General features: G+C 36.0%; 1 protein-coding gene across 2 annotated transcripts in view; it reads right to left on the bottom strand.

Annotated features, from left to right (window-relative positions):
• The window catches only part of Tenm1 (teneurin transmembrane protein 1), a 621649-nt gene that overhangs the window by 58104 nt on the left and 547392 nt on the right, over positions 1-16153 (bottom strand). For both annotated transcript variants that reach the window (XM_013018086.1, XM_013018087.1), the window contains one exon: positions 9625-9779. In XM_013018086.1, the coding sequence (XP_012873540.1) occupies positions 9625-9779 (155 nt within the window). The remainder of the gene's footprint in view (positions 1-9624; positions 9780-16153) is intronic.

Below are 16153 nucleotides of genomic sequence, written 5' to 3'. Positions count from 1 at the left end.
GACAAAAATGATTGATTTTTTTCTATCTTATATTTCAGAGGAGAGGAGAATGAGTGATTCACAAAGAGTTATTATCATGCAATTTTCAGATCTTCCATTTATGGTTGAATAATTGCAAAGCCACTGGGAACTCCTAAAGAAAAGTTTTAACCTGGTTTTTGGTGCAGATGTAAAACCAGAGTCTGCCATCTTAGAGCCATAACAGCATAATGGGATTGCTATGTAGTTTGAGGTTTGTATTATGTGTCTATGTAACTAGTGTGGCAAATGAACATACAAAAGTCAAAGTTATATGCAATGTCATATGGTAACAATCTACAGTTAGAAATACCTTTAAAAAGTTTCTGTTATTAGACAAAAGTTGCATATACCTGCAATACTAACACTCAGGAAAATGAGGTAGGAGGATTACAAGTTTGAGGCTAGCCTCAGTTATATAATAACTTTGAGGTCAGCCTGGGCAATTTAGTGGTACAGACAGACAAGGAAGTCCTTCCATACACATTTTGCTTGTGACTGGTGACTTAGTGCATGTGGTACAAATGAATAGAGAAGTATGTTATTGATTTATTGTACTTATCTTTTTGGACTCTGGGAATAACCAGTTGATGAGCAGTTAGCTTTTTCCACTATTGCTTTTTTCCCCAGTACTAAGGTTTGGACTCATGGGCCTCATACTTGCTCAACTTTCTTATTTACAGATAGCACGCTACCACTTATGCTATGATTCCAGACTATTTATCTTTTTCCTCTATTACTATCTAGACATGCTAATATTGAATGAAAAGAAGTTTGTATGGTATTACTTTTAATGCTATCTGATCCATTGCTTAATGTAAGCCATTATTAAATAATATTCAGTTGTTTAGATTAGCCATAACCAATTGGAATGGAGTATGTGTTTTGGACCAGGGACATAAAATAACCTTTTGATTCCTTTCTATAACTCCTTAGTCCTCATTAATTTGCTGTTTGATCATTTCTCCACAATCTAATATTCTCTTTTCAGGTTTTCTATCTTTTGTTTTGTCTCACCTAGCTGTGTCTGTTGCTTACTCATGTGGCTGTCCACTGAAATAGGTGTATCCAGATATTTCAGACACCTTCATTTCATCATCCTTGCATGGTATTGACCTGAAACTCATTTTTCCCCTGCCATGTGTGCCTCTTTTTGTATTTTCTGGAGGTGGCCCCAGACATTTTCTTTGCATTGAGAGTGAGCTCAGCTCCATGGTTATTGAAACATTGAGAGGGTGTGGTGGGGGTGGAGGTGGTGAGATTTTCATCCCAGTGGCAAGAACTTTTAAAATAAACTTTCTTCCCCCCCCCCCCCCGGGAGATCCCTTTATTCCAGCAAACTTATTATAATTCAGATTTTCTTGATTCCCTACAGAGCTTCACAAAACTCAGAAGTCTGTCCCTGCAGGGAATTTCACTTATAATGGCCTTCATTTGAAAGATCTAATTCTGTTCTCTTTCAGTGTGCACATGGGAGAGTGATGGAAGTGCACAAAGAAAGGCAAGTCACCCCTGAAAAACTTCACTTTCAGTAGCATTGGTATCACATTCAATAGCACTGGTGAAGACACTCTTGAGATATGATAGGTTTTGAGAGGATAAGATAGGAGAGAAAAAGAGAGATATTAAGAGGAAAATATGTTTTTTCCTCATAAACTACTGTTTTTTCCTTTTTTTGTCTCCTGAGATTGCTGTAACTTTTCATGATTTGATGTTATTTTATATGTATCTTTATTTTTAATAAGTTTATTATTGTGAAAATACTGTACAGGGGGTTACAGTTACATGAGCAAGGTAATGAGTATATTTTTTATCCAGCATAGTTTCCTTCTCCTTTGTTTCTCCCCTAGCATTCCTTCCCTCCCCACCTCCACAACTACACTACTCCCCACTGCCGCTTAAATTGTAAAGTTCATTTTCAACATAGTGTCTTGTATATTTCACAAACGAAAGTGCTGTATTCACTTGCCCAAACTCACACTGACATGTAGATTTTGAAAAAGAGGCTTTATCATTTTACTTTAATCCAGTTGCAGCTAATTTGTGGCTTGAAAAAACTTCTAAAGAGAAGAAAAAATTGCTTTTTCAGTTATGTAGAGATAGAAGACAAGGAAGGGGGCAGAAGTCAACTACATGGGGCAGGTGATAAAATGCTGATGGATGAGACAGAGGGGAAAGCTTTGTTTTCTCAGTTAAGGAAAATGGCCACAGAGTATTGACTCAAAGTTACCAAAGCCTAAGAGGAGTTAAGTATCTAACTTGTTCAACGGAGTTGAAGTTTATGGCCCTGAAGAACTACCTCTCATAGGGAACTTGTAAATGCATTTTTAGAACCAGTTTTTTTTTACGATAACTGAGTAATATGGGTAGTTGAAGATGTGCTGGCAGATTAGAAATGGTTAAACATAGCTCTAAATTTAAGAATAATAAAAAATGCGCCCTACAAACTGCAGGGAGGGGGCATGATTCAGAAAAGATCCTTGAATGTATTCATAATCAGTTGTTTCTGACCTTGAGGAAGAGGTGCTTATGGATACTATGCCTAGAAACAGATTTTGTCAAGAAGTTCTCATTTCCTTTTAAACTAAATTGAAGATGATATCTATGAGGATAGTGGCTTTCATAGCTGTTTGGACTATGGCTCACACTCAGAAATATATATATATATATATATATATATATATATGACACTATTATCAAATTGAAAAAAATTGTTAAGAACTAATACCCTTACTATATGGTAACATTCTCAATTATTTTTTGGTTCTGGCTCTGGGGATTGAACTCTGGGCCTTGTTGTTGTCTCAAATCTTTAGTTGCTCAAGTTTAGCACTCTACCACTTGAGCCACAGCTCTACATCTGGCTTTTTGGTGGTTAATTGGAAATAAGAGTCTCACAGACTTTTTCCCTGGGCTGGGTTTGAACCACAGTCTTAAGATCACACCTTCTTGAGTAGTTAGTATTACAAGCATGAGTCACCAGCTCCCCAGCTATTGTTTAATTTTTAGTGTTCATCATAGGTCATTACAATGATTACCTATGAATCATAACTTGAAGGAAGTAGTTCAAACAGATAGGATCATAACTATTCTAATGATACTACAATTGTATCTTGGTCCATTCATGAGTTTATCATGGATGAAGATAAGGAAGGTACACATCAAATCTACAGGTGATACGAGGCTAGGAATGATAGTGAAGACATTGGATAATAGCAAATGAATACAAAAAGTGGAGTTATCCAAGTGTTATGGAATTAAACATAGGCTAATATAAGACACTGGAGTATGATGTAACATAATCACCTTGTATAAGTACAAGTTAAGGAAAAAGGGACGTGAGATATGAGAGTCTTTTGGAATCAGATTATATGCCAAAAGTGTCACATTGTGAAAAAATCCACTTCAATTTAATTGTGGTTTACTAGCTTTTGTTTTTTATTTGTTCCCACTTTGCAGAAACATCTTGGGATATCTCATAAGAGTAGAATGAGTCTCAATAATGACTTGTTGGGATGCCACTTGTTTGAATTCCTTTATACCTGTTTTGTAAATTGGGACTTACTTTGATGTAAATTTTGTGTGGCTAAGGTCTTTTTTGTTTGTGAAAATATCGTACAGAGGGGTTACAATTACATGAGCAAGGTAATGAGTACATTTCTTATCAAGCATTGTTTGGGAGAAAATAATGTAGAGTTGTGATAGTCCCCATTCTACTTCTGAATCATCACAGCACCCTGGGTTAATTCATCCACTTTTGAAAGCCACCGTTTCTAAGACATACAGAGAAATGGTTCAAAAGAGTGAAGAGAATGGTGAAGTAACTCCAAATTTTGCCAGTGAATTACCATTAAATGACTTTTGGATATGACTGTGGAAAAGGCAAATTGATTGTCCAGGTTCAAATTCTCATTCTATCACTTATTAGTGGCCTTAATCAAATTACACAATCCTTTTGAATCATCTTATGTTTATTAAAATAAATATCTATTTTAGAAAATAATGCTTATCTTAGAAAAATTGGGTTAAGATTCAATAAAATAATGTATGAAAGAATCCAGTATAGTGTATGACTCATTAGCACATTAATTTCATAGAAAATGGATTGCATATATAACTCAGTCTGAAGAGTTGCAGTAAAACTGGGTGGTAAAAATTAAAAGAAGATAAAATGTTAAAGGTAAAGAATTCCCACAAGAGCTTTCTATCAATCAGAGAATTCAAAGATGGAAGGAGCCCTCTGAGTGGGTGAAGTTGCAAGTTTCTTATAATTACAAGAAGCATTTGAGGAATGGTTGGGTTGTTACTATGTGGTAGAAAAATTCTGCATGAAACAGCTGTCAAAAGGATTCCTAGCAAACTAGCTTACTTGATTAAATGTACTCAGCATGGCTTGTTCCTCCAGAGACTCAGTTACTTTCCGTCCTTTATATCCATGGAGGATTGCTTGGCACCCAAATTACAAATGCGTGATATTGCAAACCAGTGCAGAGAATACAGAGAATCTAGTGGGTATTTGTGAAGCTCTAGTGTGTATTTTATGGAGCACTGACTATGTATTAGATGCTCTAGACAAATTAAAGTGTGCCTTATTGACAATGGATCAATAGGATTACATATCTGGTTTCACCAGGATCCATGTTGTTTGCCTATCTGTCCTTGGGTTGAGTTTTGGATGAGCATCAAAGTGGCTCCAAGATTTCCTCTCCCATCGAGAAACCTATTCTAACTCCTAATTCCATTCTAGTCAGGCACAATGTGGAAATGCAAAGTAGGAGGATTCAAAAGCAGCAATCGAAATAAAGAGCCTAGTTGCTTCATAATCAGCTCATCTCTTGAAGTAAAAGACCTGTTTATAGCAGTGCTTACAAAGGGAAGTTATGCTTCAGAGTTTATACCAAGAGTTCACTTTCACATTTCAGTAAATAAAGAAAAGGTATTGATTTTGAACAAATGGCTGATTTTATTGTCCAAGCAAATTTCATTTCTTGAGATGATTAGATTTTATTAAACCATTTCCTATGTGTCACTAAACATACATTCTATGAATAAACAGCACAGTCCTCTACCAAACAGCATTTGTCATTCAGCTAAGTACAGAGATATTTGGTGTATTCCAATTGTCATTGAAAATGCTGAAGTTAGAAAAAGGTACACCTGAAGTCAAAAAGTTTATGCTGAAATCTTGTCTGGGTCACATAACACCTTTGTTCAATAGCACAATATTATTTTTGCTTCTGGTTTTCTCTTCTCTAGGTAGGAATAATAACACCTATCTCTCAATGACGGTCGGGCTGTGTAGATAAAATGGAACAGCTCAGCATAGTCTCTGCCATAGTATCCTCTCAGTAAGTGGTAACAGTTATTTTTAGAATTATTAGAAGACATTATGCTTTGTTGAATATTAGACGTTAGAGGTCTCTCTTTCTGAGGTTCCAGTTTGTCTCAGAAAGTGCAGAACTCAAAGGAGATGAATAAAGAAGACCATTATGTTTCACTATTCTCCAAACTCAAAGTTAGCTAGCATACAACTTCCCCTTAGAAATGTTTTGGTTTTGAAATGCAAGGAAAGGAACGTGAAATTACAGGAATGTTGTTCTATTACTGAAAACAAACAATAGAGTAGAAACGCTTGAGCCATCGTTCTGATTCCAGAAAGACTGATGAATGCCAGGTATTGACATGCTTATTGTTATTGTTCTCCAACATTTGCTTGAGAAGCTTTGAAAGGTGAGAAGCCACAAAATCCTTTGACTTACAATGTTGCCACATAGCCTTCTTAAAGTTGAATTCAAATCTTCCTGCTACAGCACAGATCTGTATTTTTTTTCTCCTGTTTCTCAGCAAAACTCATGTGCTCTCATTTAGATATTTGTCTCTGCCCTCAATATATTTTGATTTACTGAACTATGAAATGGAGCAGCATGTGAGCTCAGCTGGATCACTGTAAGTACTACTATAAACAACTAAACCTTTACTCTTGGAAGGTATTTTGAAGTTCCCTACTCAGTTTTCTCCTTTGTAACTGAAGACTACCCATATTCTTCAGGACACTCATTGGAAATATTGGTTGTTTATCTTCCACAGTTGTCAAAACAGATGGGAAATTCTGGCTATCATGACTGAGCATCTAAGGAGTTGTGCCAAGCACAGGTTTCCTCCTAAAAACATTCTATTCACTTGCCCATTCCATTGCATCAGTGTTTTCCAGCTTTTATCCATCTGTGTGCTACATGGGTGCTGATTTACTCATATCTGAGTTGAGTTGTTTCAAACCCAAAGCCACTCCTTCCTAGTAAACACAAGAAGTGATGTCTTTTCACTTTCTCTATTTCCTACTCTGACACTGAAATCTAGTTCTCATCAATTAACACTCAATCAAAGGTGCTCTTATCAGGCTCACTAATGCTGTAAAATCAAATGGCTTAAAATAAAACACCTTATTTTCCCCAACCTGTAAGCAGCAGTTGAAAGTGACTTTGAAGAACTGGCTTTACTATGTGTTTTCCCACCCTTACATAACTCTTTTGGTTTTCTACTTGGATGCTGTTTGTTCCTCTCAACCTCCTTTGTGGATTTCCATTCTTTATCTTTCCCTCAAATATTGGCGTTCCTTAGAGTATGACCTCAAATCTTCTCTACTTTTCATGTTATGTACCCTTCTTAGGAGATTACATCGACTTCCCTACGCGCTATTACCATATATAAGTCAATAACCACAAATCTTGTCTGCATTTCAGGCTTTGAGTTTTAGATCTATATCTAGTTGTCAGCCACATATGTTTACCTGATTGCTACACATGGTAAGTTCAAACTCCATGAACCCAAACAGAGCCATCCCATTCTCTAACCTGCTTCTCTTCTTGTAGTCTCTAGCCCAGTGGATGATACTACTATGCATGTACTTCCATAAATCTGAAATCAAATCATCCAACAAGTTTTTGGATTTTTAATTCCAGCATCTCACTCATCTGTCTAGCTTTCTCAATCCATTCAGTAATACTTTGTGTTCAGTCATCATCATTGTCTGCTATGTGACTTCATAAAACTGAGCATCATCATGATCAGTTATATTACAGAGCTGTATTATAAAGACCTATCAACTCAACATTCCAAAAGGGTTGGACAATAACTTAATTTGCATAGCAGTTTTTTGAAACAGTTCTAATCCTATTGATGTTTCTCTGGTCAGTGCTTTACTTGCTCCTCATTGCCCATTGGATAAAATAAAACTCTATCAGCCTTATAAGATCCTTGATCATACTCCTCAGTTATTACCAGTCTCACTTCATGTCTACCATTCTTCTATATTATTGTCACCATACTGTACTTTTGGCATAGCAATATATATTAAGTATATCTGCTACCCACATACTGCTGTGTGAAACATGCACGTACTATTAAAGTTCAAAGAATATATAGTCTAATGTACATCCTAAAGGAATGATTTTTTTGGTAGCAATTAGGATTGGAAAGTCATGAAAAAGAACCATTCTGATAATGATGAGGATCTCATGTTAACTCTATATAGAGAATTTTATTTCCAACATAGCTTTCCTACAGTCAGGTAAATTGCTTAGAGCTCACTGATTGCTTTACTACGATTCTATTTTAATTTAAAAATATTCCACAAATCACATATATGAATTTTTTCTCTCCTTCATCTCCTGTATAAGTACATTCCTCCTATATAAATGTATTCCTATTTTTCCTCATTTCCATAAATGATGGCCCTTTTCTTTACATTCTGCAGAAATTTTGAAGGTCTAGGACTTAGTCTGATTTACTAAGTATCTTATAAGAATGGTTTTCTCTGTTGATTTTTCCAAGCCTTCATACTCTGCATTTTATTTTTATAATTGACTCCTGATGGCCAGTCCCCCAGATTCTGGGGTTGAGGCAGGGACAAAAAAAGATGAAAAACCCCAAATAGAACAACTTTGGTCTTTATAGAATACTTTTGGTAGGTAGAGGTAAGAGGAGATAGTAGACCTAATAACAGAAGTAAGGCTTCTACGTAATGTGTTCATTTAGTTTTCCAATTATCCTAGGATACAGGTGCTACAGAAAATGAGATTGTAGGGATATCTTCCTTGTGGAGCAAATCACGAGTTTCTATACAACAGCAATAATAAATTCTTTGCCAATATATCCCCAAATGTGCTCCAAGAATCAGGAAGCAATGTAATCAGTTCTAGAGTGTCTGAATTGATTCTGAAAATCCTATTTCTCCTTTGCCAGTGACTAGTTAAGGCATGGGCATGTGACTCAATTCTGAGCAATGTGACAAAAGAACAATATATGTTGGCATCTTTGCCTATCTTGGTACATCTCATTATGTGAAATAATTAAGCATTATTGATAAAAGTACTTTTAGAAAAATGTTTTATTACTTGCAGCCAAAACTATCCTGTCTGAAACACTAACCAATCTTAAAACTCTCAACATCTACTGTAATTAATTTGACAGGATTATGTAATAATCTGCTTCATCAGAGTCACAGATTTATGGAATGTTGAGAATATGAAACTCAATTTGAGGACTGTTCCATGTATTTCTTTATATAACATATTTATAAGATGATTTCTTTGTTGCTTTGTATGTCCCTCCCCCACGGTATAACCCCTGCTTTCATTGTATTTGATGTTGGTATAATTTGTGGAGGGGAAGGGCAAAAACAAACCGTTTAAATAGGGATACAGGTGGACCCATTGCAACAATGAGATGTACAGGTCATTATGTCAAAAAACGAACTTTACAACTTTGGCCAGGGGTGGGGTGGGTGGGTGGGGGTGGGGAGATGGGAAGGGATGGGAAGGAGAAACAAAGGAGGAGGCAACAATGCTTGATAGGAAATGTACTCATTATCTTGCCCATGTAATTGTAAACTCTCTATGGTATTTTCACAATAAAAAAAATATAAAATAAATCTCAGAAAAAATGTTGTTTTTATTTAGGAAAATTTTACCACATCCTAGAAATAGCTTTATAAATATACATGAGAAACAAGTTATCTTCACATATCCATTAAAAAAATATTCCCTTCTTCCCTACCTTTTGTCCTCCTTGCTTCCTTCTTGTCCTCTCTCCCTTCATTCATGCCTTCTTTCCTTACTTTTCCTTTTTGGAATAGGGTCCCTCTATGTACTCCAAGCTGGCCTCAAACTCACTTTCTTATTATCTCAGCTTTCTGGGCACCACTATGTCTGGTTCCCCAATTAAGAAGACTTCTAAAGACATTTATCAGTCACAGCTTCCCCAAATATAAGTTATCATTTCATTTAAAAATAGAGTTTATGTCTTGGAAATATTCAATAAAGAAGGCTGGTCTTATCTTCCAATTAGTTTATATTAGGGAGATTTCAATTGTTATGTCAATACCACATCTAGCCTTATTTCAAAATCGTCCTAGCTTACCATTTTCTCCCAAGTAAGTTTTTTTTTTTCTGAGGAGGAAAAAAGTAACTTACATAAAGAGAATTTCCTGCTATCTGGTATTATAACAGATACATCAGGTTTCCTTTCTACCTAATTTCAGCATGAGAAAATTGTTATCCATTTCCATGATGCCAAATGGTGATAATACTGAAAAGCAGTGGTGCCTACCTGAGTAATGTCCATTCCTGAGTCACAGCTCAGTGGCTGTGTGGAAGTCAGACCGTTTGAGCCGATTACAGTTGTGATCACAGCATTCTCATCAATTCTCCGAATCATAGTCCCATCCACAAAGTAAATGAATCCATGTCTATCAACTGTGATGCCTATAGGAAACAGCAAATGAACATTAGTAGTCCTGTGGGCCACATTTGCACTAAGATCAGTATTTTGAAAGAAACCATAGAAATGGAAAGACATTTTAAAGATATATGGATTCAATTTTGCTCAGCATAGACAAGACAGTAATGGGATAGGTTTGTTGGGATATACATTCTCTTGTTTGTGTTTTGAAGAGAAATGACAAAAGGAACATAGAGATAAAGCCAGGTCTAATAATTTTGCTTTATCCAGTTTTGCATTTTCATTTATTTGACACTTGTTTCCTCCCACCTACAGAAAAATCCTCTTTAAGGATCACAAAGTCTCAATAGCTATGTGCATATAATCATATAATATAATATGATGTTTATCAAAATGAACTCCAAGAAATGGAAACAAGAGGTTTTTTGCTATTTGCTTCCCCCCTCCTTTGTTGCTGTTTCTGATTTCTGTACCCTTTGTCCTATATGTAAGTTTATCTTTTGGGGGAGGGCAAGGAGAAATACAGAAATTGTGAAACAAAAGGTGAACAAAAGCAGCAGTGATACTCACTAGACACTATGTTGAAAATGAACTATTCCACTTGTGAGGGAGGGAGGTTGTGAGGGAAAAAACTGGGAGAAAACGAGGGAGGAGGTGACACTGTTCAAGATAAAGAAATGTACTTATTACCTAACTTATGAAACTGTAATTCCTCCATATATAACCCTTGCAATAACATTAAAAAATATAAAAACTAAAAAAAGAAAAATCTTCTTTAAAATAAATGGAGAAAGACAGGGGAGGCAGTATGTATTACATTTCTCTCAGGATGATTAGTTGCATGGTTGCATTCGGGAACAATTGACTTGAAAAATATTAGAATTATTTGAGCAATTTACAGGCAGTTATTAGAGGGTTATAATAATTCTAATAAACTAGATTGAATTTTTTCTTCTGAATTATTTATTAAGACAATGTTGGAGGAGAATGACCAAACTTCTACAAAAAAATCCAGTAAAAATTTCTCAATTTTCATAGTGTGTTAATTATATCCTCTGATATGCTTTTTCCTGTATACACCTTCTTGTATATGTACTTATGATACTTGTTATAAAGTTTAACTTATAAATTAAAGAGTAAAGGATTAACTACAATAACTCAAAAATAATTAGAACAAATATAATTATCATTTTAATATAACATAATATTATCTATAGTAGTTAGAAGTTTTGGGTTGTAATACTGAATATACTACTTATAACTGATCCATAATTTTGATTATTTGTCTCCAAATTTCCAATTTCAGCTTCCTTTTTGTAAAATAGCAAATAGATGATATAATTTACCTAAAATCATGGAGTATCTTAATTTTCTTAGTACTAAAACAAGACTCAGGCTTAAAACTCAGACAATCTTTGGCAATTTGGGAAATGATGGCTATTATTTGTCTCTGTTGTAGCACATGTAATGATACATTTAAAGCATTAGATCTAAGTAATAAAACAACTCACATTTCTCTTGGTACTTTGATAGTGACCTTGAAAATAACCACGTATCATTAGAGTAGTCCCCTTTTGATGAGGGGAATACCATCAAGGACCTCCAGTGGATGACTGAACTATGGACAGTACCAAATTCTACATGTAGCATCCTTTCCTCATATAGATACCTGTACATACACCTAAAAATTGGGTACAATTAACTACAGTAACGCAGTGATAATTAGAACAATTTTAACAATATACTGTGCAATAGTTGTACAAATTCAGTTTCTTCTAATCTTCCTTGAAGAGTAAGATACTTCCTTGAAGTATCTTATACTGTACTCAATCTTTCTTTTTTTCTGATTATATGATCTGCATATATCTGTGCAATGAGACGAAGTGAGATGCATTAGGCCATAAGGTATGGGTTAATTGAACTCACGCACTGTAGTACAACTACAGTTGGTCTGAAAACTGAGATGGATTCCAAATGACTTTAGATAGGGCATGATGCACAGACCATGGGAATGAAGTAGGATCAGGTGAGAGTTTAGCTTGTTATTCAGACTAATATACAATTTAAAATGTTTGAATTGTTAGTATCAAATTTTCCAGCTAATAATTTTAGACCAAAGGTGATCATATGCAATTAAAACTGTGGGAATTGACACTGTGAATAAGAGGACTACTGTGCTATACATTTACAGTAGACTAACTTAGTCTTGGTCCATCTTTTTTGTTCAGAACCTGTGAAATCTATTGAACATATGTTACAGTTAGAAACCTTTATGCTAACAAACATGTGTGTTTATGAATTACTTGATTGATGGATTGATTGCTGATGCTACTCCTGAGCTTTTTTGCTCAAGGCTAGAGAGAAATATACTCCTTGGAGATGAGTCTCTTGGACTTTCCTTTCCCTTACTGGCTTCAGATCTCAGCCTCCTAAGTATCTCTAGGGTTACAGGTATGAACCCCCAGCACCTGACAGTTCTTTTAATAATACACACACACACACACACACACACACACACATATGTATATATACACATTTTCCTGACAAAATATATACTCATGTAAACACAATTTATAAATCCAATTGTATTGTGATGAACAGATTCATTGGTAGGAGGTTAAAATTAAGATGTAATTATATCATATATGGTTACTAATTCTGATATTCCTTTTGGAATATCAATCCTTCATATGAAACTTACAGATTCATTTTAACTTTCCCTGAAAATCTCTAAATTCACTTATTTTTGTGTGAGTTCCCAAAGGAGGCTCACATATTTAAACAAGAGAATCCCATGTCAGTAAATATTTTAATGGAGTTTATAAACAGACCTTTAAGATTGGTACAGGTCAAGGCCGGGCCCCAGTGGCTCACACCTGTAATCCTAGCTACTCAGGAGGCTGAGATCTGAGGATCACGATTCAAAGCCAGCCCGGGCAGGAAAGTCCATGAGAATCATCTTCAATTAACCAGAAACCAGAAGTGGTGCTGTGGCTCAAGTGGTAGAGCACTAGCCTTGAACTGAAGAGCTGAGGGACAGAGCCCAGGCACAGAGTTCAAGTCTCACAACCGACAAAAAAAAAAACAAAAGAGATTCGTACAGGTCAAATGATGGTGAAAGGAACATTTATTTCCTCCCTAGGGAATTTTGATTGAAGCTTAACCAAGGGGAATCCCTGTTATTTGTTTTTGTATGTTTTTTGGCAAAATCAATTTTTTAATGGCCTAATATTTGGTCTGGTTTTTGTCAGGCCTAATGGTTTAGGAATACCCTTGTATGATCTCTGTATTACATATCACAGAGTATAAAATTTGTCTGGTGTAAGACAAAAGATTGAAAAATCAGGACTCAAATCTGGGAGGGCAAAGATAAGAGTGAAGTCATGAATATTTCATTAAACTTATGCTGGATGACACTATGTCTTTTTTTTTTGGGGGTCCAGTCATGGGGCCTGAACTCTGGGCCTGGGCGCTGTCCCTCAGATCTTCAGCTAAGGCTAGCACTCTACCACTTAAGCCACAGAGCCACTTCTGGCTTTTTTCTTTTTGCTTATGTGGTGCTGAGGAATCGAACCCAGGGCCTCATGCATGCAAGGCAAGCGCTCTACCATTGAGCCACCTTCTCAGCTGAATGACACTATGTTCTGCACTTTGAGGAACTGACAAATTCTGGGTACACTGAAATCAAGACTAAGGGAGAAATATTGAAACTTTAGTAAGTTAAGTATATTAAAAACAATAAGATGTATTATTGTTCTTCATAAGAGATTTAATTAATGTTGAGAGAATCTGATCCTGTGGAATTTTGAACAAGTTCACAAAAGGTATATGAAAAGAATTGAGCCTTAACCAATTTATTTGCAATCCTGTTTTAGTCAGTTTCCTGTTACCATAACAAAACATTGTATATCATCAACTTATAAGGGTCAATTTTATTTTACTCTAATCAATTTGGAGGTTTCAGTTCATGGTTTGTTGGCTCCCTGGCTTTTGGACGTATAGTTAGGTAATTCAACATGGTGGGTGGAAGAGGAGGTCCTTATTTCATGGTCCCAACTGGGAAGAGGGTCTCTCCACTGCCCCCCCTTAAACTTTAAAAAAAATTTTTTTATTGTAAAGATACTGTACAGAGGGGTTACAGTTACATGAGTAAGGTAATGGGTACATTTCCTATTGAGCATTGTTACCCCCTCCTTTGTTTTCCCCTGGTATCCCTTCCTTTCCCAGCTCCCCAAGCCTCTTTCCCCTCTCCCCTGGCCGAAGTTGTAAAGTTTGTTTTCAATATAGTATCTTGTACATCTCATTATTACAATGGGTCAACCTGTATCTTAAACACTTTTATTAGCATATAGTAATTACAGAAATAATGGATTTCATTATGGTAATTTGTTTCTTTTTTTACTCTGCTATAATATATATATTTTAAAAGTTTTATTGTCAAGGTGATGTACAAAGGGGTTACAGTTACATAAGTAATGTAGTGATTACATTTTTTTGTCTAGCTTGTTACCCCTTCTCTCATTTTTCTCCCTCTTTCCCTCCCCTCCCAATCCCTGTCCTCCCCCCTTGCCAAATTGTACAGATCATTTCCAATATATTGTCTTGTGAGTATCACCATTGCATTGGTTCCCCCTTTGTCCTTTTTTCTCAGCATTTTGTTGTTCCCCTTCTCTTCCCTAATTCAGACAAATGTATATACAATACCCAGGGTACCAAAATCGGATGCAGTGATTATGGCATTTTCATACATGTGTATTATGGACTTTGGTCATAATCACCCTCTATTCTCCCCTCTTTTTTCCAAGTAGTCCACCTGTACTTCTCTTTCTTTTCCTCCCTCCCTCCCTCCCTCCTTCTTTTCTTTCCTTCCTTCCTTCCTTCCTTCCACCTTCCCTTCTTTTTTATGCTGACACTGGAGTTTGAACTGAAGCCCTCAACACTGTCTCTTAGCTTCTTGTTCAAGGCTGGCACTCTACCACTTAAGTCACAGCTCCCTTTCTAGATTTTTGGTACTATTTGGCGGTAAGAGTATCATACACTTTCCTTTTTGGGAATCACAGCTCTCAAATCTCAGGCTTGTGAGTAACTAACATTACAAGTGTGAAACACTGATGCCCAACTCATCTTTTCTTTAAAATATAGGTTCCATGGAGGAGACAATATATTCAATACATGTGTTTCTGATTCTGTGGGCTTCCACTTCTTATAGTTATCACCACCTCACCAAAATGTCACATTGGTACTAAGCCTTTGGGTGCTTGGGGGGAAACATTTGAGATTCTAACTCGAGGTCTTTGTATCTTTATGCTCAAAACAGAAAGACAATTCTGTTCCATGACTACCACACTTTTATGTCCATCAGAGTGCAAAGTTCCAGCTTATCCAGGGAAGAAATTCTTTGCCTTTTCATGGTTCCACTTTTAATCTTTCTGAGGTTCTAAACACTGTGAACTTGTGTCTATCTCTGCTCATGTCAGTTGAGCTCCACAGATGACTGCCCTTTGAAATAAGTCTGGGCTGATTAAATTCTCACTACTCGGCAGCCTTCAGGGCTTATTCTGCTGACAGTTTGTACACTCTTCTTCTTTCATATATTTATGTAGCAACTTCTTTTTATCATAGTTCACATTTCAGACACACATTTTCTCTTAAAACTCTTTAATTAATTTTGATTGGGTTACATGTGTGCTTAGGGTGGAAAAAGAAATAGTACAAAGGGCTTTGAGGGAACTGGATGATAGGAATATTTTACATGTACAAATTTTCTTTCCTTTTACCAACAGACAACTGAACAACAAGCACATAAACACACTGGTGAGATTTAAGGGATATTGAAAATTTCACTTGGGGGTAAATATCAAATTGGAAACCTTAGGTGGGTAAGAGAAATTTAATTTTGTTCATCATCTGAGGCGTTTTTTTTCCTTCCTATAACAAGTACTGTTATAATCTAGGGATGTATAACCCAAGGAAAGTGATGATCCTGCTTGTGAGACTGAGTAGGAGGAGGTGACACATTCCCAGTATATTTTAAGCTTTACTTTTTAGAGAAGGAGTTGTGAGTGATTTCAGATCACATAAAGCCTTCTGGAACTAGCAGGATCTGCCCATTCAATTTGCTTTCATATTTTGCTACTGTTGTCTCCAGATCTCCAAAACTTAGTACCTAGTGTTGTAGGCATAATTTGTTCCAATAGTTACGTCCATTGCTGTGGTTATTGGCAGTGTTTACATTAGCATTTAAAATACAGTAGAAAGAACAGTCACTGCATTAAGAAAACCACTTCCAAGATTATTTAAAAATTTAACCAGTATTCAATTATTAAACCAAGCAAGACAATCTCTCTCCCTCCCTCTCTCTCTCCCTCTTTCTGTCCCTCCCTCCCTCCCTCTCCCT

This window comes from Dipodomys ordii, unplaced genomic scaffold, assembly GCF_000151885.1.
Source record: "Dipodomys ordii isolate 6190 unplaced genomic scaffold, Dord_2.0 Scaffold38, whole genome shotgun sequence".
NCBI classification, from domain to species: Eukaryota; Metazoa; Chordata; class Mammalia; order Rodentia; family Heteromyidae; genus Dipodomys; species Dipodomys ordii.
The sequence above is the reverse complement of the archived record's forward strand: the minus strand, read 5'-3'. Positions and strand labels throughout refer to the sequence as shown.